This window comes from Dermochelys coriacea, chromosome 26, assembly GCF_009764565.3.
Source record: "Dermochelys coriacea isolate rDerCor1 chromosome 26, rDerCor1.pri.v4, whole genome shotgun sequence".
Classification (NCBI taxonomy): Eukaryota; Metazoa; Chordata; order Testudines; family Dermochelyidae; genus Dermochelys; species Dermochelys coriacea.
Genome location: NC_050093.1, coordinates 5,090,901 through 5,112,604, shown reverse-complemented (window position 1 = coordinate 5,112,604; position 21,704 = coordinate 5,090,901). Strand labels below are relative to the sequence as shown.

Sequence of the window (21,704 nt, the reverse complement as noted above, 5' to 3'; positions counted from 1 at the left end):
TCAGGTTCTAATTGATCACCATATTTGGGATCGGGAGGGAATTTTCTCCCAGGTCTGATTGGCAGTGGTTTGTTGTTACCACCTTGTCTCTGATATCAGTGACCGCAGGCCAAGATTTTCCAAAGTGACCAATGATTTTGGGTGTCCAGGTTCAGATGTCTTAAAGGGACCTGAGTGCTCCATACTTTGACAATCAAGCCCCTTCAAGCTATCCCATGTTAGTCATAATACAATGGAGGCATTCCAAATGACTAGTTACTTGGAAAATCTTGGCACTACACCCTTCCCACCTCCCATGACTGGAACAGCTGCAGGTGACTTGAGCTAACTTAATGTGGTCAAATTCAACAGCGCTCTGCCTGTTTTCCTTTAAAGGGAACAAGGAAATCTTAGCCAGGGAATCCCGGCCAAAATGAATTGTCCTGGCCTTTTCGTCCAGAAGGAAAACACATTTCCGAGATAAACTCATCAAAGGGGAAACAAGCCGGAGAATTTTAACTTTGAAATTCAGCATTTGGGTTGGGCTCGTTTGTTCTTTTCTTTTAATCCTTCTTGTTCCTTTTTTCTTGGATGGATTTCAGGAAAATAACTTGACAGCCAAGATTTTTGGTGCACACTCTCTCTCTCTTCTCTCCTCTCTCTTTCATGGGATTTGACCTCAGCTGCCAGGGAAGCTGACTCCAAAGTAGATCTCAGATTTCTAGGCAAAGACTGGCCGGGCCCACCTGCTGCCTGGAGTTGTGAGCAGCAATTTGGCACGAGTTCCCCGCATTGCTGCTAAAATGGACTTGGCTCTGTCTCTATTCATTGAGGCACTTAAGGGCAGAAATCTGAGAAGCCATGGAACTGTTCCAATAAGGTTTATTCCTGGCAGTTAGGATCTCATCCAATGACTGTGAACTCATTGTATATAATGGAAAGAGTGACATCTGGCTTGGATATTATGGAAAGATTACCAGCTGGCTTGTCATGTATTATGAAAAGAATAACATTTGCCTTAGAGGATGCTACAAGCCAGGAGCAGGGCCCCAGGGAGTGGGCTGAAATTTCCATCACGCTCGGTGATGAACTTGCCACAGTTCTTTAAGGGAATTGACATAACTTTGTCTCTAATTCTGGGAGAGGGAGATGCTATCATGAACTTTATCTCCTGAGGAAGGGCGGGGGGGGACGGGGTGGGGGAAAGAAAGAAGGAAGGACCTCAAGTACCTTTTTAGCACAAGGATGTTTAGAAAGCATCAGAGTTTTTCTGCAGTGGTGCAAATCCCCCCTTGCCTGCAGATTGGCAAGAGGTTATGGGGGCTTTTAAGGCCAGATCTAATCTCGCTGGTGTCAGTGGAAAGGGTCCCATTAACTTCAGTGGGAGCTGGATCAGGTCCTTAGCCGGGACTCCAGACTCCTAGGGTAGACTAGACTCTACGTTCTTAGTCTCCTTCCCTTCTCTCTGCCTTGTGCATGGGGAGGCATTGCTGCAGCCCCTAGAGACATACAACCTGCAGTGGGTATGAATGCCCTAGGAGGAGCATCTCAGAAGTGGCCTCCTGCTCATGGGAACAGCATGCTTTCCGTGCATAGTGCAGCTGTGCCAGCTGGTGTGAAAAAGAAGGGGGGAGGCACACCTACTTTGGAGCATCTCACACCCCTGGCTGCACTAACACTCTCCCTGCTGCTTGAATTCATGCAGTCTGATTCTAAGCTTGCTTGCACTGGGTCCACACCAATGCAGCACCACTTCAGTGGTATCACTCCTGATTTACACCAGCACATCTGCAAAGAGGATCAGACAATGGGGCAATGGGGTTAGAGCTTCTTACACCACCCCTTTGCCCATCCACCAGAGTCAGGACTCTGCAGCCCTCTGTCCCCTGCAGTCTAGCTGCAGCTTTGGCTATCTCCTGCAGGGTGGTTTATTCCTTTGCAGCAGGACAGGAATCTTTAGGATGGGCACCAAGGAAAAGAGTCAGGCAGAAGTAGAAGAGGCACAGGCTGGACATCCATGGAGGTCAGTCTGGAGGTGGTAATAGCAACACCAAGGGCAATGGGTGCTAGAAGAGAGGTGGCAGATGGGAGCCAGGTCTCCCCTGCTCTGAATTCACATGGTCTGCGACTCATGTTGTATCATCAAAGATGGGCTCAAGCTGCCTGGATGCTGAATGGCCCAGAGCTGGGTGGCAACTGGGATTCAGGGATTTAGTCTGGCCCATTATGAAGCTAGGGGCCATTTGGGAAATCCAGATCTGGGTGCAGATTTTGCACAACCCCCGTAGGGCTGGTTTGGATCTAGATTTCTCTTCCAGGATCATCTCTAATAATAATTCTTTGCCCTTCTCTAGTCCCTGCCCTCTCTGGATCTCTAGGCACTTTGCAAGCATGCTATCTGTGCTTTTGCATTGGTGCCCATCACCATAGTACCTAAGCTCCACATTAATGAATTGACCCTCACAAATGCCTCCCATCCCACCCAGGAGGTAGTAGTATCTCCATTTTGCAGATGGGCAGATTGAGGTGCAGAGAGGTGAAATGACTCGCCCAACGTCACTCAGCAGATCAGTGGCATAGGGTAGGGAATAGAGCACAAGTCCTCTGAGTCACAGTCCCCCTGCTCTATCTATTAGACAGCACCCCCTTAGCAGAACACACACTCCAGCTGCGAAATGTAAGTCCCAGATGTAAGCGGTGAGTGGCACCCAGCCTTCTCAGGTGCCAGCAGCAGTGGCTTCCTGAGCAGCACCGTATTCTTTCCTCACCCTTGCCGATGCTCTTTCTCCGGGGAAGCCAGGCAGGGCTCTTCACACCCAGAGCTGACAAAGCTCACAGCTGGTTGCATTCAATGTCTTCGACTCTGTGGGGTTGACCAGATGCTCAGTAAGGTGGCTCAGCCACATCAGAATGATGCAAACTGGTGTTCTCATTTCCCCTGGGGTGCTGTATCCACAGGTTTCCATTCCATTGGTACTGGCTTTGTTGCTTAACTTTCCCTTCAGCATCTATCCTGGCATCCCTTCTCCTTTCACGTACCACTTCTCATCAGGAGCTGTTTCTGTTTGCAGCCTGCTTGCTCTTGTATCTCCGGTTGTACCACTAGCAAGAGCAAACCTTTCCTCCTGTTTCTCCACAGATGCTGCCTTTTCAGATTGATTTGTACCAAAATATGTATTCAGTGAGGGATAGAAACCCCCATGCTTCATGGCATTCACCAACCTCTAATTAATGGGGGTCAGGAAGAAACTTCTTGTCGGGAGAATTATCCCATATTTGCCTGCTGCAGGGTTTCTTGCCTGTGCCTCAGAAGCAGCTGGTCTTGGCCACTGAGAGAAATGGGGTACTGGGCTAGGTCGACCACAGTTCTGATCCAGTCTGGCAGTCCCTGTGTCTTTCTTGTGAGTTTCCCTCTTACTTTTTTGTGTGTTTGTGAACAGACCCTTGTTCAACATTATTTGCAGAACAATTCTTGGTCTGTGGGTTGTTGGTGAGCAGCTCTTCATGACCATTCCGTATTCAAACACTGAGGGTGTGTCCACACTGCAGCTGAAGGGGTAACTTCCACCTCGGGTAGATGCACACACACTAGCGTTGATCAAGCTAGCATGCTAAAAACAGCAGTGTGGCTGGAAGGGTGCTAGGCAGCAGAAGCAGCAGCTGGCCGCTCAAGTACAATCCCATCCAAGACACTCGGTGTCTACTTGGGTGGTTAGTCCATACCTCTGTCCACACCGTTAGTAGATGTGCATCCACCCAACCTGGAAATGACACCTGCAGTCGCAGCGTAGCCATAGCCGGAGATAGTGTTGTGCGCCCCTATGTCACATGGTGTTAACTCCATTCCCTGGTGGGAGGAGTGTCACCCTTACAATCAGATTTCCAGCATGAATGGCTGTGTTTGCAAATTCAGTTTGCTTTATCCTCATCTGGGGCGAACTGGTGTAATCAATGGAGCTACAGTGGTTTACTTTGGGGAGCATCTGTCCCTCCACATTTGCTTCCTATGAATATTCTTCTAAATTTGGCATTTCCTTGAAAGTACCTTCCTGCTAGGAAATTTGCAGAAGGGTGGCACAACTTTCCTTTCCCTTTTAGGTTGTGTCTTCACTGCAGAGTTAGCCCAGTTGATTTGCATGGCTGTCTGAACATGTGTTAGCCTCGCTCGGGTGTGAGTACCCATGCTGCGCAAAGCCATATCTGAGTTACTGTGACCTCAGTGTTTCTGCACCCACCGATGGTTCTTTGAGCAGAGATAGTCTGATTCTTTCCCAGCCAATTGTCAATTGTGGGAGAACTTGTCTGTCTTACCGAGGGAATTATGGGAAAACATTACAGGTCTATCAGCACTCGAGTGATTTAGCCTGCGACCTCATTGCAAAGCAGGTGGGTTCTAGCCCAAGTGAAAGTGTAGCCTGGGTTCTACCCTGCACCCCTCAGCTGGGCCAGGTAGCCCAGGCTTGAAGCACCTCCAGACCTGGGTAAACGGTTTTTGGGTGCGGATGGGAGGGAGAGTTAGTCTAAAACACTGGTAAGAGCCCGGATTAACTCCTCAGTGAAGACCCTGGGGGTACTCAATCCTGCAAGGTTCTGAGCGCTCCAAAGCCAATCCAGTAAAGCACTTCAACACATGCTTGACTTTAAACACATGAGTTGACTTCATTGAGACTCTACAGGTGTGTAGGTGCTTTACTGGGTATGGGATGGAGTGCTCAGAGCCTTGTAGGCTGGAGCCCAGGGCGCCTGTCACTGTGTTGATTCTGCCGCAGGCTGTGGAAAAGTGTCTTTCCCTTTGGGAGCATAATATCACAGACCAGGGAAATAAACAAGCAGGTTTACTGAAGCCTAATCTGCTGCATTGTGAGGAGGAGTGGAGTGCTATCAGGGTAATTTTGCGTTGGATTTACGAGTGGCACTAAAACAAAAGAGCTGAGCATGTCAAAAGAGAGGTTTGTTTCCATCAAGGAGTGGGAGCTGGCTCTGAACTGGGGGTGAGGAGAGGGGGGGCGGATGTATGCATTGACGTCCTTCCCTCCTGAGGGCTGACAACATGTACAGTTTGCGTTCTGAAGGGTGGGGGAGTTGGATCAGGGGCCAGGACGTTCCGATTTGCTTTTGTTCTCACATTTTCCACAAGAGAAGGGGGAATTAAAACCTACATCGGTGGCTCCTGAATGGAACACTCCTGACATGCCAGCAGCAAGCACGCCTTTCTCTCAGAGTCTGTCCACACTGCAATCTGAAGTGTGACTGCTGCTTGGGTAGACATCCCTGCACTAGCTCTACCCTCGGTAGCATGGCTTAAAACAGCAACGTAGATGCAGCGGCGCAGACTGCCGTGTGGGCTGCACAAGCCCACCTGGAATGCTGGGTACTTATTCGCATAGCAAAGCCCATGCTGCCACATCTCCACTGCTAGTTTTAGTTATGCTACCCATACCCACCCAAGCTGCAATTGAACCCCCAGTTGCAGTGTAGACATACCTTTGGCTGGTGTCTCTGCTTGCAGTGTGTCGGAAAGCGTTAGCCAGGAGATGGAAGCCAGGGAATTGGTGGCTAAGGTGCAATAGAGAGTCTCCTTTCCCTTAGCTATTTCTCTCTCTCCTCTGCTGTCCTCTGTGCTGCCCATTCCCCCTTGGTCATTAAAGACAAGTTTTTATGCTGCTGGTTATTCAGAATACTTCTCTTGGGCAATCCCTTTAAAGAGGAGAGAGGCACTCAGTTCCTCTGGTGGCAAAGGCCATATAGGCACCTAGCTAGACAGAGGGCATAGGACAATTGAGTCTCAGAATAAAGCAAAACTGAAATTTTGCGTCCTGCACTCTTTACCATGCTTGCTGGCCCCCTGTAGGCCCTGGGAAGCAGAGAACAGCTGTAATACACTGCTCTTTGGGGACACGTCCCTACCCAAGTGGGCTGGAAGCCGGCTCCATGTATGGACCTGATAAAACCAGTTATTCAACAGCCGGGGAAGACATTCTGCACAGAGGTTATTCTCATGGGGCCAGTTATTCCCACATTAAGTCTCCTTTCCACTCCCGAGCATCATAGAACGGGCCTTAGAGTCACTGAGAATCAGGCCTGATGCATTTTTAAGTTCCTGCCTGAGCACTTGTATCCTTTAGCGTCGCCTCGCCTGCTTAGGAGAATTGAAAACACCAGGGGTGAGACATTCAGGAGGAAGTAATATCTGAGCTCATTAATTCTGGTGAGCTGTATCATACCTTGCTGTTTGTTTCCGGGCTGGTAATGAATCGAGGAAAACTATTGTTTTTACGCTGCCTAACTCCAGCGAGAGAATGTTGTATCCAGAGGAGGAGAAAAATTTCTTCATTGCCCTTTACCAGGGCTGCTCTGCAAATCCAGGAATCCCCTGGGACCTTTTAGCTTTAGCAACTCCATAATTCATGATCCAACTGAATAGTAGTGCATATCGTTAACCCTAATGCTGAAGTCAGGACTTCTCTACTCTCAGTATAGAATGTCTGTGCCAGGCACATTGGAAGCCACAAGAGTGGGTTCAGGATACCCTGTCCTGTAGTCTCCTGTGTTCTGCAGGTAGAGATGTTCATGAGTTTATGGGAGACGTGGCAAATTGGGCACAGGTTATGTAATTACAGTAGGAAGCCCAGAGCTAGGTGCAGTACAGACACAGTGAGAGACTATCTCTGCCCTGAAGATGTGACAGTCTAAATAGATGAGCAGTGGGAAGGAGGAAGATGAGTAACCCCATGTAACAGTGGGGAACTGAGGCACAGAGAGATTAAAGGTATGTCTGCCCTGCAGCTGGCAGCATGCTTCCCAGGCCGGGTAGACAGAACTGTGCTACAAATAGCTGTGTGTATATTGCTGCACTGGTGGAGATTTGGCCAAGCCATCAGAGCTCAGAGTTAGGGATTCAGGTGGATCTGAGCTGGGGTGGCTAACCCAAGCCTTCACTAGTGCCACAGCATCCACACTGTTGTGTTTAGGGCACTAGCTCAGGCTGGCCCTAGCACAACCCTGCCTAGCCAAGCTGGGAGGCATGCTCCCAGTTGCAGCGAAGACATTCCCTAAGTGACTTACCCAGGGCCATACAGGGAGTCTGTGGCAGAGCCAGCAATTGAACCCCCTTCTCTCAAGTCCCAGTATCTTAACCACAAGACCAGCTTTCTTTTCAGTCTAAAGTAGATGCAGCTCCACTGCAGGTCTTTGGGTCAGATTTATCAGTGGACTAAATGGTGGTGGTGTCATCTGCATTATTATTATTTTATTACTGTTGTTATTATTTTATTATTTATTACTGTTAATTATTTATATTACCCTAGAGTTTAAAGGCCCCAATCCCATTCAGATTGGCACATCCCATTAACATGGCCCTGGAAAATGTAGTCTGTAGATTGGCAGTAAGTGGGTCAGCAAACTGGTGTAAGTGCTAATTTAGAGCAAAATGAGTGTAACTTACACAGAAGGGCTTAATAAGCAGCAGGAGAAGGGTATAAGATACAGCGCATGGGACAACTGTTTATCTTCCAGTTTCCTGGCGGCTATTGCATGTTTCACTTCTAATCCTTTGGCATGTACAACAAAGCCAACCACACTCAGTTTTGGACACACACGGAATGCCAGACTGGCACAAATTACACCGCTTTCCCTCTTACCCTTGTTTTCCAAACACTTGCATCCTGCCCTCAATTGTTATTGCTTCGTGCTCGTAAGCAACTGCTGTGTTCCACCCCAGGACCGGCTGCATTTCGGCAGGATCTGTCATTCATTCTGTAGAGTGCTTTGATATCTGTTGTGATGAAAAGCATTGTATAAATGGAGGGTATTACTGCAGATCCTTCCACTTCATTCAATCATGGCTTTGTTTGTTGTTCCATTTAATGTGATCAAAAACCTCTGGAACCAAATCATTCGTATTTAAAAAATAACACAATTTCTGCCCTTTATTTTGATCCATTTGGATGGCTGTAGGCAGGTAGTATTGGATAATTCAATCACTGGTTGTAGAGAGCTGACATTTAATTAACAAGGAAGCAAAAAGAAAAAAATGGGAAAGAGGCAAGAAAAAATCGCTCAAGGGAGACTCCCCTGTGAAAGCCAAGAACTTCTCTACACAGAGCAATATGATTTCAGGGGACCTGGCTACATTGACCCGGTTTGGCTGAGTCACAATTCAGTCCTCAATATGTTGCAAACCCTGATGAGGGAGATTCTGTTATTGTTTCTGAGTTCCACAATGTGGTGTTTTTTACAGTGCATATGGGGCACCTATTCCAGGTATTATGGTGAGGCCGTATAATCTAGGTATTAGGGCACTGGACTGGGACTCAGGAGATTTAGGTTCTATTTCATGTTCTGCCTGTGACTGTGGGTCTGTCACGTAGACTGCTTTCTCTGCCTGTCTTGTCTGTTTAGACTGTAAGCTCTTTGGGGCAGGAACTGTCTCTCACTAGGTGTATGCACAGTGGGGTATGCAGGTCTACTGCAATATATATAATGATAAGGCACCATGGGTTAGATGATTGGAACTGGCTAGACTGAATCGAGAAGAGTATTCATTTAGAGATGCCAAAGCTGTTCTGTGTTTGGATTTGTGGTTTTTTCTGTTGACTCATCTCTTGTTCAATTATTACTTCTGTTCCTGGGAGGGAACCCCATTTCTTTCTTGGCCAGCATTCCCAACTGTAGAAAATTCCCTGCCCAGCGCTGCCAGTTCAATTTTAGATTGAAATGATACGATTTGCAAGGCAGCTTTGATGTATCTGAGAAGAAAATCCCGATTGGCAGCAGCAAGCCTTACAGCTGTAAGGCTGTAATGTAAGCAAACTCCTTAGCTCCATATGGAACTCCTGGTTATTGGTCTATCTATCTATCTATCTATCTCTCTATCTATCCTCGTTCCTCTAACCTCCCTCTCTTCAGAGTCCCCTCTTCCTCCCTTTCTCTCTCTGTTTAGCCAACCCTAAGAAAACCCCATCCTCCAAAGGAAGGAAGACATCATTCGAAATGGTGGCACTAACATGGCATTTGCAGACCATCATTATGTTCGCTCTGCTTGTATGTGCCATCCTTCCCCCCAGCCCTTGGTTCTGTCTTTGTAAGATCTACAGGGCATGGACTGTCTCATTCTGTGTTTTTACAGCACCTCATGCAATGATCTCAGATGGGGTCCCAGGGTGCTACCATAGCATACATAATAATAATAGCCGTGCTCCCACATGGCCATCAGCACCTTGGTGTCCGAGAGCCTCCCATTACGTAACAAATATTCTGGTTGTTGTCTCTCTCTCTCCCCTGCCACTGAGAAGCAAGAGAAGACAACAAGGGGTGTGAGGGAAAACAGAGGCAAAGTGACTTCTCCAGCAGTCTGAGGCAGGGCCAGGAATAGAACTGAAGTTGCCTGGCTTTCAATCCACTGACTTAGCCACTAGCCCAAGCAAAGGCACGGAAGAAAGGGAAGAGGCTTTATTTGCATCTTTATGTGATGCTCAGAAGCAGGATATTCTGGTGCGTTCCCCCACTGCCCCTAGTCCCTGACACTACTGTTCCTTTCCCTTTCTTATGGCCTGTTTTTCACCTTCATTCTGCTCACCCTGTAGTTTAGAGCTACTGCCAGTGGTGCATTGGGGTGAGCATGAGAGCCTAGAGGGGAGCTAATATGGGCAAGCGGAGCCTCTGGTTTCTTATTCCCTTTGTAAACCTGCAACTTTGTATTTCAGTGTCACTGGCAAATCACAAAAACAACCCAATTCCAGGCACATCAACTGCACGCCAACCTCTAACATTCCAGGGGCCGATAAGATCCAGCAATGAAATGATACAATCCTGTAACGATGCTGGCAGCAGCGTGGCCAAACAAGGATATGAAATTTACAGAGCACTCTGAATTTAGGCAGCACTTAAAAAGTGAGCAATGCCCCAGCACACCAGCTGCTGCTGGTAACTAGCTAAGCATATTAGGGCAGTATCTTGTATGCCATCCTTATAGTATTTACAGGATAACTAGGAATCTGTGTGCAGTACATGGACACCAACATGAGTGATGGCCCCAGCTCCCCGCTCCTTCCTCAGTGGAAGAGCCCTGAGTAACAAAGGACCAATGATATAGGGTTACTCACAGTACATGCAATGTATAGGGTTACTCACAGTACATGCAATGTAAATAATAATGCAACACGCATGAATACCAATGTAACTGTATAATGGTGTAGCTATGGCTTTGCTATTCCTAGTATTTCCAGTGTAGCTACTATGGCCCAGGGTAACATACACAGCTAGCCATGTAACTGGCTGACTGTAGCAGTGTGGTGTAAACCAGCAAAGGGTAATTTAGATCCAGTTTTATTGAATCCAAAGAGTCAAACACAAGAAAGGGTAGATTTGTGATTTGGGCATTGGCCAGGGATGTAGGAGATCTGAGTTCAGTTCTTGGTGCTTCTGAAAACTTCCTTGGGTGACCCTTAGTCTCTCTGCATCTCTGTCAAACAGGGGGACGGCACTGCCCTCGTTTGTCTAATTTGCTTCGGTTTGTAAGCTCTCCAGGACAGAGACTTTCTCTCGCTCTATGGGGTCACAACACCTGGCACAATGGGAGCCCTGTTTTGGCTGCAGCTATTAGTTGTGACTGCTGGGGCAGGGATGTTCCCAGAAGGAGCTATTGCTTTGGCCCATCCATAATGCTAACACCTCGCAATGTACGTGGACCCAGACACTAATCGCATGAAACTTGTGGCAATGTGAGAGCACAGCGATTGCTCTTGCAACGGGGAGAGTCGGCCCCACGCCTTGCAACAGGGCTGCTCTCACCATCCCCTGAGTGGGTCAGAGAGGAGCTTGCAGGTTAGGCTGTTGAGAGAGGTTTGAAGTGAAGAGAGGGAGTTTTTCCTGCTGTTCTGGCAGGCGAGGCTCTGAAGCCTTCTGTTTCTGTCACCTCCGGGGGGCTGAGGGATGGTAGGACACACCCACTCGGAACGAGCCGGATGGGCACATCAGCCTCGGCTGTGCTCAGAAGCCACATCTCTCTGAGATCGAGCAAGCACGAGCCGCTCAGGCAGGGAGCGTTTGCACTCAGAGGAGTGGGAAGGGGCTCTGATGTACCTGTCACCCAACCCCCTCAATGGTTGTCCAGCCCTTCAGGCTTTGAAAGCGTTAAGGCTTGATCCTGTGAGGTGCTGGGCACTTTCTGCTCCCACTAGAGCCGGGGTGTGCTGACTGCACTCTGCACCTCTCAGAATTAGTCCCTTAGTGCCTGTTCCCATCCTGGCTTAGGAACAAACTGTAAACAGCTCAGAAATCCCTACCCCATCAATTATCAGGAAAAGCGTGCCAGGCTCTCGCTGACTTCAGTGGGCCTTAGGGCAGTGTGTCATCCATCCCTAGGAGCAGCAAGGAAGGGAGACCCCAAGGACAGCTGCCAAGTGAGCTGCAGAAAAAGTAGGCCATGAAGGAGAGCTTTGATCTGTGTCTCTTCTTGCGAGCACAGTTGCAAGAGGCCTGATGTGAATTCTCCTGGTTTTTGCTGTGTGCGCAGTGCATAGTGCAGTGGCTGGGTGCCGGGCAGGAGAGAATGGGTCACTGATGTTTCATAGAATCTATTCCCCAGACCTTTCTGCTCCAAACCAGCATCTCTTACTGGCAGGGGAAGTGGTGGCCTTTGTGCCTGGATTTCCCTGGGTGTGTGAGAACTTGTTTAAAACAACGATGGGGAAACAAGGTGAAATATTTCCCTTTTGGTTTCCCAATGTGTGTGTGTAAAAAGATGGGCTTTGTCTCATTCTGTCCCCAGTGAGCTGCTGAGTAGCTGAGGGACATAAATCCTCCTGCTTCAGGGCACAAACCAGCTACTAACTGATGAGGATCAGGAAGAATCTTCCCCTGTGCGCAGATTATTCCTTAATTGTCCACTGGGGCTTCCTCTGAAACAGCTGATGCTGGCCACTGTCAGAGCCAGGTCTGCTATGGCAATTGTTATGTTCCTATGAGAAGCCATATGAAATTTGCATGGGTCTGCTTGGGTTAGGCACTCTGATTTTCTCTCCATATATGTATAGCCATATCATTTCCTCACTGTAAATCCAGCCTTACAAAAGCCCAATGGAAATCTACTAGCCCAGGCTTTGAATCTACTCACCCAACCTTTGGCATGATCCTGAAAAACAACACTTCCCACCCCCCAAAACAACCCAACCCCTATAAATAGCTCATTCGCCCATCAGGAAATCTCACTCCCCGTGAGGAGTGGAATTTTGTAAGGTTGCGGTGATCAGCATGGCCATAATCAGCAAAGAGATCTGGGAACCTGCTTGTTCTTTAGGGGCAGGCCTGGGACCTCAGCCCACCCTGTCCCCTTTGTGGTTTCTGTGTATTCTGATTCTTGCTTCTGAGGCTTTGTGTCTTTAGTGCAAAGTTAACTCGAGTTCTACTCAAGTGTTGCCCCTAACCAGAGTCCCATCCATGCACAGAAACCTTTCACTTGAGTCTGCTGGTGCTTTTCACACAAGTTGGCCCGTCTGAGGGGGACCGGGGGGGCAATTGATCTTCAGAGCATCCTCATATTCTGGGTGTGAGCTATGTTCAAAACCTACCCTGGTCTACGCTACAAAGTTAGGTTGATGTAAGTCACTATGTGTCAACTTATTTGTGTGTGTGTTTGCACTCAAATCTGTCTCCCAATCACATAAATGCCCTGTTACAGTGATGCAGTAACACCATCTCCCTGAACGGTGTTGAGCCATGGTTGATATACAGTGGTAGATGCTGCATGAGTGTGATCGATGACAGAATGAGATCATATACATGAAAATATTGCTGCCAGATCCTAGCCATTATTCTCCTGTAGCTCTCCTCTCTAATACTTTCTCTTCACTTCTTTTTCTCTCTGCTTTAAAATCACTGAATTTACTAGTTCTTAGGGAGAAAAAAAAACAGACCAACCAAACCCTGTCTCTCTCTTGTGTTTTGTAACCAGGTCGAGACTGGCAGATTTTCACACAAATTGTCAAGTCTCTTTCCAGTCACTTACCAGCTGCCCCGGGGATAATTACCAGGCGTGTCTAGGTGCCTACGCAGGGATGATAGGTGAGTCTGTCTTGTTCATCATGTAGAGCACAGTGGGGTTGCCTTTCTCAATCAGTGTCTGGGTTTGGGGGGACTGGTTTATGGATCGTAGCTTCGGGGACTTGACACTTTAGAGACAGAATAACTTAGTGCTGGGGCGTATTGGAGGGGTGGTAGTGGATGCAGATGTTGGACGTTTAGCAAGGCTGCTGCAGCCAGCAAGAACAACCACTTGTATCTGCAGAAACCTTCCACTTTGCTCACAAGAGCAAAGGCGCCAAACCCGTTTGTGCATTGGCTGTGGGGTGGGGTTATGGAGATGCTGTGGCACAGTGGATAGGGCCCAGGTTGGAGAGCTGGGCTCTATTCCTAGCTCTACCTGCTGCGTGACCTTGGGTAAGTCTCCCCTCCCCTGTTAAAGGGGGACAATGATGCTGGCCTTGCTATGTACAGTAAGTTCTGTTGTTAAAGGAGGATGTATTATTACTGGAGACAACTCTGGTTCTAGAGGCGCAACTGGGAGAAAACAACTGAAGGTGGCAGAGGTGTTTGCCATGGTCAGCCCATGCCAAGTGGCCTTTCCCCAGAGGGGTGCTCCCTCGGTCTTTGGCAGTAGGTTAGATCCTAGGGTGCAGGTTGCAGGAGAGAGAGCTGTGAGTTTCAAGGATAGCAAATCTGGCCGCCTTGTCACTACAACTCAGTTTCACTCTTCAGTCCAGGGTTTCACTTCACTCGGCTTCTCTCTGACCCGGAGCTCCTCTCTCGTCCCACAATTAACGCGCAATGTCTCAGGGGCCGCAGAGGGCAACCGGGAAGTGTTGTTATGATCCTGACACCAGGACTCAAAGGCATCCTGACACCAGGAATGGAGAGGGGATGATGGGTGGGCCCGGTCTCTGTGTGAAACTGTCAGGGCAGCTTTGCTCATTGGGCCTGAAGAGAGACACAGGGGCAAGTTCAGCAGGCAAGCAGCATGTCTGAGTCAGACGAGATTCCTACAGAGAGAAGGAAGGAGAAGGGGAACAGGCCAGCTCAGAGGGACCAAGAGCCATGTGTCTGCTTAGACAGGACAATACCAGAGGCTAGTTATGGGACACGGAGCCTTTCGCCCACCACCAAATTGTTACCCTCCCTCCATCTCCCACTGAGTTACCTGCTTCCCCTTTTGTGCTGTGGATCCCACCCTGAGCTGGTTCCTGAGTGAGTAGCTGGAGGGAGAGTCCCTGGTAGTGGGGGTCTCTCAGAGCCATTTGGGTTGGGGAGAGCTGGGAGCCAGAATGGGCCATCTTCAGTTCCCTTTAGATCTGCCTGGATCATGGGAAATCCACTGGGCATGGAAGACGAGAGCCAAGCTGGTGCAAAGCCCACCCTGCTGCGAGGGGAGGTTGTCGGGGCAGGAGGGAGCGCAGAGCTGTTTCTTTCCATCAGACTTTGCTCTGCTGGCCCCTGATTCCCTTTCCCTTTCCTTCCTCCTGAGCAGGGTTTGATATGACGCCCAACTACATTGACTCGAGCATCGCCAGCATCACGGTGTCACCCTGGTGCTCCTGCAGAGGGAGCGGCAACATGGAGGAGGAGTGTGAGAAGTTCCTGAGAGACTTCACGGAAAATCCATGTCTCCGTAAGGCACCGCTCTTCACTCTTTGTTTGTCTGAAGTGGCTTTGGCCTCGCCCAGAGAGCAGGGCAGAAGCTCTGGCTGTGGGGGAGCTCCCAGCTATTCCAGTCCCAGCCTCTCCCAGCAGGAAAAGCTGTGGGAAGCAGTCTAAGAGTACTGATGCAAAGGACTCCAGGGAGTGCTGTATGCTATGCTGCAGAAGCACTCGTTTTTGTGTTGGTGGGAGCTGACAACGTCTGTATTGCAAGCTTCTTTCAGCAGTGGTGCTCCAGGTGTCTGTAACCTCCTAGCTATTCTGGCCTCTCCACCAGACCTTGTCAGAGCTCCTGCTCCATGTCTCTGAACAGGAAGGAGAGGTGGGACATTCCTTCTGGCTTGGGCTTGCTTTCTGTGGAGTTTTGGGAAATCTTACAACCTTGCAGATGGCTATTGACAAGGTCCCTTTGATGAAGGAGGCTCTGGTGTGCTGAGCTCCGGGAGCGTCATTCTCTCCGTTACTTATTATAATGGTATCCATTTAATCAATTGTTATTCAATTTAATCATCTGAAAATGTTACCGTCAAGCTCTCTCGCCTTAGTGCTAACAGCATTCCCATCCCTGCTTAATGGCCAAGGTAATTTCATCTGTTTTGGGGATAACAACAGGGTACAAGCAGGCCTGGATTATTCTGCCATTGCAATTTAGTCCTGCCCTGCAGGATTAGCCTAGCCACACTCATGAAACAAAAGGCACTGTTACCAAGCACACTTTCACACCAGGAGGCACTGTAGAGAAGGAAGTAGGAGCCTTGGCTCCCTTGGTACTATGTAATAGTAAATAAAGAAATAATATAATAATTATTATTAATAATGCACCTCAGTCCTGACCAGCAGCACCCCTGTTTTTCCAGTTCTGTATTCCCCAAGTGCAGCTCTGCCAATTTCCCTCACTCTTGACCTTTAGCACCAGCTGTTATTCCAGTCATAGGCCCCCATTCCCCACCCCAATGTTTCCACTGCCCCATAATCCTGGCCTGCAGACCCCACCCTCTGCTATTCCTGCCTGCTCACCCTATGCAACTGTACCAGTGCACCTCAATCCAGATTTGCAGAGTTTGCCACACTTTGTACAGCCCCATGTAGGACATATTGTGCAAATGGACTAATTGCATATTCACCGATATTTTGCATTACTCTTTAACTTCTCCTTTAAAATATCATGAGGATTTCATGCTGATGAAAGGCATTGGGCAGATAAGGTTACCTATACAGCCCCCTTATGCATGTTCATTAGGACCCAGTGTTTAATTATACCACTACATGCTGTTTTTCCCCACATGAGTTATCAGGATTTGAACCCAGGGCCTTTAGTGTCACAACATACACCTCAGCCATCTAAGAAGAGCTGTTGCTCTAAGTAGGCTGTTATTCTATACATGGACTAGCCCATAGAGGGAAACCACACTTCATCAGTGGGTTATAGTACTTTTTGTGAGGCAGCACTGGAATGCTGGATGTCAGGCTTCCTAGCCCCGGGAGCAGAGTGTGGCTTAGTGGTCGGTGACACCACAGCCAACCCACAAAGTGAATGACACTTGCTATGTCACGTTTTAGAGTGGCATGGCATTTTACAAGCTATGGAGGCAGGCACAACAGAGCTGCCAAATCTCATTGTGTGAGATGCGTGACGCACAGGGCTTTTGGACTGGCTTCATCCTCCACTGTTCCAGACTCCAGGTTCTCGGAGAGCTTACCAGTCCCGTCAAAAAGTGTGTGTCTGTTTTGTTGTACAGCTCAATGGCTGCCAGGGTTTAGACTGAGATCTGCCAAAGCTCATTTCACTTGTGAGTGCTAGAGATGTTGGAGTCCAGAGGTAGATAACAAATGTTTTATTGCCTTGTCCCACCAACACCCGTTCCCCACCTCATCATGTAGCTCAGTTAAGCCACTGCAGTTGCAACACAACCCATTGATACGCTAGATAGACTCAGGTCTATTTCCACCTACATACAATCATAGAAGATTAGGGTTTGAAGAGACCTCAGGAGGTCATCTAGTCCAACCCCTTGCTCAAAGCAGGATCAACCCCAACTAAATCATCCCAGTCAGGGCTTTGTCAAGCCGTGCCTTAAAAACATCTAAGGATGGAGATGCCACCACCTCCCTAGGTAACCCATTCCAGTACTTCACCACCCGACTAGGGAAATAGTTTTTCCTAATATCCAACCTAGACCTCCCCCATTGCAACTCGAGACCATTGCTCCTTGTTTTGTCATCTGCCACCACTGAGAAAAGCCGAGCTCCATCCTCTTTGGAACCCCCCATTCAGGTAGTTGAAGGCTGCTATCAAATCCCCCCCTCACTTTCTCTTCTGCAGACTAAATAAGCCCAGTTCGCTCAGCCTCTTCTCGTAAGTCATGTGCCCCAGCCCCCTGATCATTTTTGTTGCCCTCCACTGGACTCTTTCCAATTTGTCCACATCCTTTCTATGGTGGGGGGGCCCAAAGCTGGACACAATACTCCAGATGTGGCATCACCAGTGCCGAATAGAGGGGAATAATCACTTCCCTCAATCTGCTGGCAGTGCTCCTGCTAATACAGCCCAATATTCCGTTAGCCTTCTTGGCTACAAGGACACACTGTTGACTCATATCCAGCTTCTCATCCACTGTAATCCCCAGGTCCTTTTCTGTAGAACTGCCGCTTAGCCAGTCGGTCCCCAGCCTGTAGCGGTGCATGGGATTCTTCCATCCTAAGTGCAGGACTCTGCACTTGTCCTTGTTGAACCTCATCAGATTTCTTTTGGCCCAATCTTCCAATTTGTCTAGATCACTCTGGACTCTATCCCTACCCTCCAGGATATCTACCTCTCCCCGCATCTTAGTGTCATCCACAAACTTACTGAGGGTGCAATCCATCCCATTATCCAAATCATTAATGAAGATGTTGAACAAAATGGGCCCCAGGACTGACCCCTGTGGCATTCCGCTTGATATCGGCTGCCAGCTAGACATCAAGCCATTGATCATTACCCATTGAGCCCGATGATCTAGCAGCTTTCTATTCACTTTATAGTCCATTCATCCAATCCATAGTTCTTTAACTTGCTAGCCTTCCTGTACCATGTCCTTAAGCCCCAATCCATCTCCACCTCCAAGTATAATTCCTTCCAGGTTTGTGAACTCCGAGTTCCACAGCTCTTCTCAATTTCTCCTATTACCAGTACTGCCAACCCCCCAACTCCCGAGTCAGGGGACGCAATATAATGAAATAAGATTAATACACATAAGATTAACCCCCATACTCCCACAACTTTGGGGCTTTTTTTTCTTTGCCTTCTAGTTTCTGAGCCTTTTAAGAAACACTTGGGTCATGTTTTTAAGCTTTTCTCTGTAACCAGGTGTGACAGATGCTGTAGATACATGGAATATTCAAAGACTACTACACTGACTTATAAATGTTCTATGTATCTTGATGGGCTGACTAGTGATTGTTACACCAGGAAGGTTGGAATCTTAGCTTTTGTTTCAAAAGAACTGAGATTTTCATGCAGTCACTTACATTAGATACTAGTTTCTAAGTAAAACACCGACTATCATGAAACTCACAATCAAACCATATACCCTGGCAATGCTACCTAACTCTTCTACCCCCCTGCTCATTTGGTATTCTTTTTCCTTTGCAATGAGCATAAGGGTCTCATGGCGCAGAAGGTGGAGAGAGGAAAGCTAAAGGTGTGTCGGGGGAAGGGCAGCACCTTGAACTCAGTGGCTTTGAACCATGTGGTTGGCAGCTGATCTCTTCCAGCTTTCTGGCTCCTGTGCATTGTCCCTCTCTGGGGGAGCTGGAAACTCTGCCTCTGGTGTGCTTTGCCCTTGTGCATCTAGGCTGATGAGAATGCCTATGGGCAGGAAGAGAAGCCTGGTGAAGGGAGCAGGGATGCTGAAATTGGGGGATGAGGGTGCATGTAGCAAGGGGCAGAGAGGGATGAAGGATGAGAAGGAGGTAGAGGAGGATGGGAGGTGATGGGGAAGGAAGATAGGGAGAGGATGGAGGTGGAGGTTGAAGATCCTCTACCAGACGGTATTTTTAGTTTTGCTTTCCAGTCCCTCCCATCCCATCGCTCTCTCCTTTTCTCTGCCTTCCCTAAACACTGCCACCGCAGCCCCGAGATGCCTCTCCTGCATGCACAGCTGGAGAGGAATCGGGGGCTCAATGGAAAAGACGTAATTTGTGCCACTTCCATCAGCATTTGCCATATGCTCTGTGACGCTGCCGCAGTGGGGAGCGGGGCTGGAGGCAGTGCACCTGAGCATTTATCTCTGCGCTGGGCACGGAGCCCATACAGCCAGAGCAGCGGGTCAGCACACGGTGCCTAGTTGCCCCTTCCCCCGCTGGCCCCCTTTGGAAGCTTTTCTCGTACCGTTGGGTAGAATTGCCCCAAGCTGCCACCTTGAAACAGGCTAGGCCCTTGTGTGCATGTGTGTGTGAGACAGAGAGACGGGGAAGGAGGAGCTACTATTGGAGCAGCAGAACTGCTGCCAGCCCCAATCTTCTGCATGAGAGAGCCACTTGACAACCTCTGCACAGCAATGGGCTGGAGTGGGGAGGACTCCAGTACTGTCCCAGGGGATCCGTGGGAAGTGTAAATGCTCAACACAGAGTCCCTTGATCAGGGGTGGTGGTGCTGATGATGGAAACCATGCATTTGGTGTTTGTTATTACTACTTCAAGCCAGGGGGTGTGGCAGCACCCCTAGTTCCAGCACTGCTGCCCTCAACCCCCTTCCGTGGGCTCAGGGAGAGGGAGGGGTCCCTGCTAGAGATGAGAGTTTGTAAGACATATCCCTCTGTGGTGGGATTTAGTGATATTTGAGAAACGGGCTGGGGGGGAGGAGGGGTTAAGGAGAGGTAAACACTTTGATCTGCGGGGCTGTGTCAGAGCTAATGAAGCAGAACGTCAAGGCAACAGGCCCCAGAGCAATGAGGTCTGGGCAGGAAGGAGGGCTGGAATTAGAAGTGGGAGAGAGGAGCAGGGAATTGGAAGAATAGGTGGATAGAGAGCGTGTGTGTGAGAGAGAAGGTGTGAGGCCAGGAAGAAAGAAGCGTACGAATGAGTGATGACAGCCTGACAGGAAGAGAAATAACTTGCCCACATTGCTTGATGCCAGCTCACTCCCACCCCGGCCCTGGCATCCCACTGCCAGCTAGTGGCTCCTGGCTTTCTCTGCCATGGCATGCTTCTCAAAGTGGGATGTGTGCAACTAAAGCTTGAGGGCTTTTGCTTCTGCAGCTGCCTGGAAGCAAGCAGACCCTTTCCCGGGGAACAGGCTGTCCAGCTGGTCCAACAAAGCCCCAGCAACTATCTCCTCTTACGGTCTGCTGGTGTGAGAGTCTGGGTGTGAGGTGGCAGTGGCTGCCTCTCAGTCATTATCTAAGTCAGTTTCTGGCCCCGATCCTTGATGACCATGAAGCTTGATACAACCAGCTGGGAGCAACCCTAAAACACAGCAAGCAATATTTCTAGTGGTTAGAGCAGGGAATTAGCCGTCCGGACTCCTGGGTTCTACTCCTTGCCTTGGGAAGGGATTGTGGTCTAGTGATTAGCACAATGGCCTGGGAGTCAGGACTCCTGGGTTCCATTCCCAGTCTAAGGAAGTAATGCTGTGTAGTGATTGGATGTCACGTTCACCATGGCCTCTGATCTGGGCTCTACCACCCACTTGCTGTGTGGCCTCGGGCAAGTTGCATCCCCTCTGTGTGCCTCAGTTTCCCCATCTATAAAATGGGGATTATGCTGACCTGTCTCATGAGGAGGGGGAGTTTGTGAGTGCTAATCCATTCCTATGTTTGTAAAGTGTTTTCAGATCCTTGGGGAAGCACAGCATGTTCAGTATTTATTGTTGTGTGCCCTGTGAGTTGTCTGCATAGAAGCTGATAGGGCTTTGGGGATGTGGTTTCACTGTCTCTCTTCCTACTCACAGGAAATGCCATTCAGGCCTTCGGCAATGGTACAGATGTCAACCTGTCCCCCAAAAACCCCTCACTGCCTGTCACCCTGCCGCCTGAGACAGAAAAGAGCCCTGCTTTGCCTGATGACATCAATGACAGCAACACCATCTATGACACAAGTGTGATCACAACTTGCACCTCTGTTCAGGTAGGACCTCAGCTCCAGCTCCTGCTCCCTCTTTACAGAAGACGCATGTTAATTGGATGCATGGAACCTACCTTGGCCAAAGCCTACCACACATTGATGTGCCTGCCGGGGCTTAGCCTACAGCTTTGGAAAGTGAGGGTTGTCTATTGAAGGCTGCTGTTTGCAAGTGTACCTCTTGGGTTATTACAGCGCCAAGTTCTCTGTTACCCAGAATCCTCTTGACCCCTGCCCAGTACTGTATTCTCTGTTACCCACAATCCTCTTGACCCCTGCCCAGTACTGTATTCTCTGTTACCCAGAATCTCCCTGGGCTCTGCCCATCCCTGATACATCTCTATTACCCAGAATCCCCCAGGGCTCCTGAACAGCCCCAGTACTGTGCTCACTGTTATGTGTATAAGATGGTTGATTCTTTTAGCCTTCTCTTGCTTGGGCTGGATATCTCATAGGCTAATGCTTTCCCATGCAGTGCCCCACTGGCTACCAATTTTTGCCCAGATTGGCTTTACACACAGGCTAGCCTTGAGCACTGGGAGCTGAAAATGCCCCTCAGTATCCAGATACAGTCTGTGGATTTATGGCACGCACATATACTCCTATGTGCATACACTGTTATGTAATCCTGTTGGTGATGGGCTGGGGAGGAGGTGGTTGGATCTGGATCAAGATTAAGGTTATGTCAGAGGCTGAAGCAGGGCCAGTGCTCAGGTTCCAGGGCACTGAAACCTTGGCAAGTGGTTCTGGTAAGATGTTGACCCCAAATAGCTAATCTCTTAGGACTATAGCTGATTTTGTGGGATTTACCCCCACCTTGGATTGAAATCTTCTGAGCTTCCCTCCTGAGATTTCAGCCATAATCAAACAGGAACCAGAACTGGAAAATAAGGTCCCTTCTGCTTTTGAATCGAATCCAGAAACAAAAACAAACC

General features: G+C 48.9%; 1 protein-coding gene across 1 annotated transcript in view; it reads left to right on the top strand.

The window, feature by feature from the left end:
• The window catches only part of GFRA2 (GDNF family receptor alpha 2), a 97,423-nt gene that overhangs the window by 66,340 nt on the left and 9,379 nt on the right, over positions 1–21,704 (top strand). Inside the window, exons 5-7 of the mRNA XM_038384513.2 lie at positions 12,932–13,041; positions 14,501–14,641; positions 20,600–20,775. Of these exons, the coding sequence (XP_038240441.1) occupies positions 12,932–13,041; positions 14,501–14,641; positions 20,600–20,775 (427 nt within the window). The remainder of the gene's footprint in view (positions 1–12,931; positions 13,042–14,500; positions 14,642–20,599; positions 20,776–21,704) is intronic.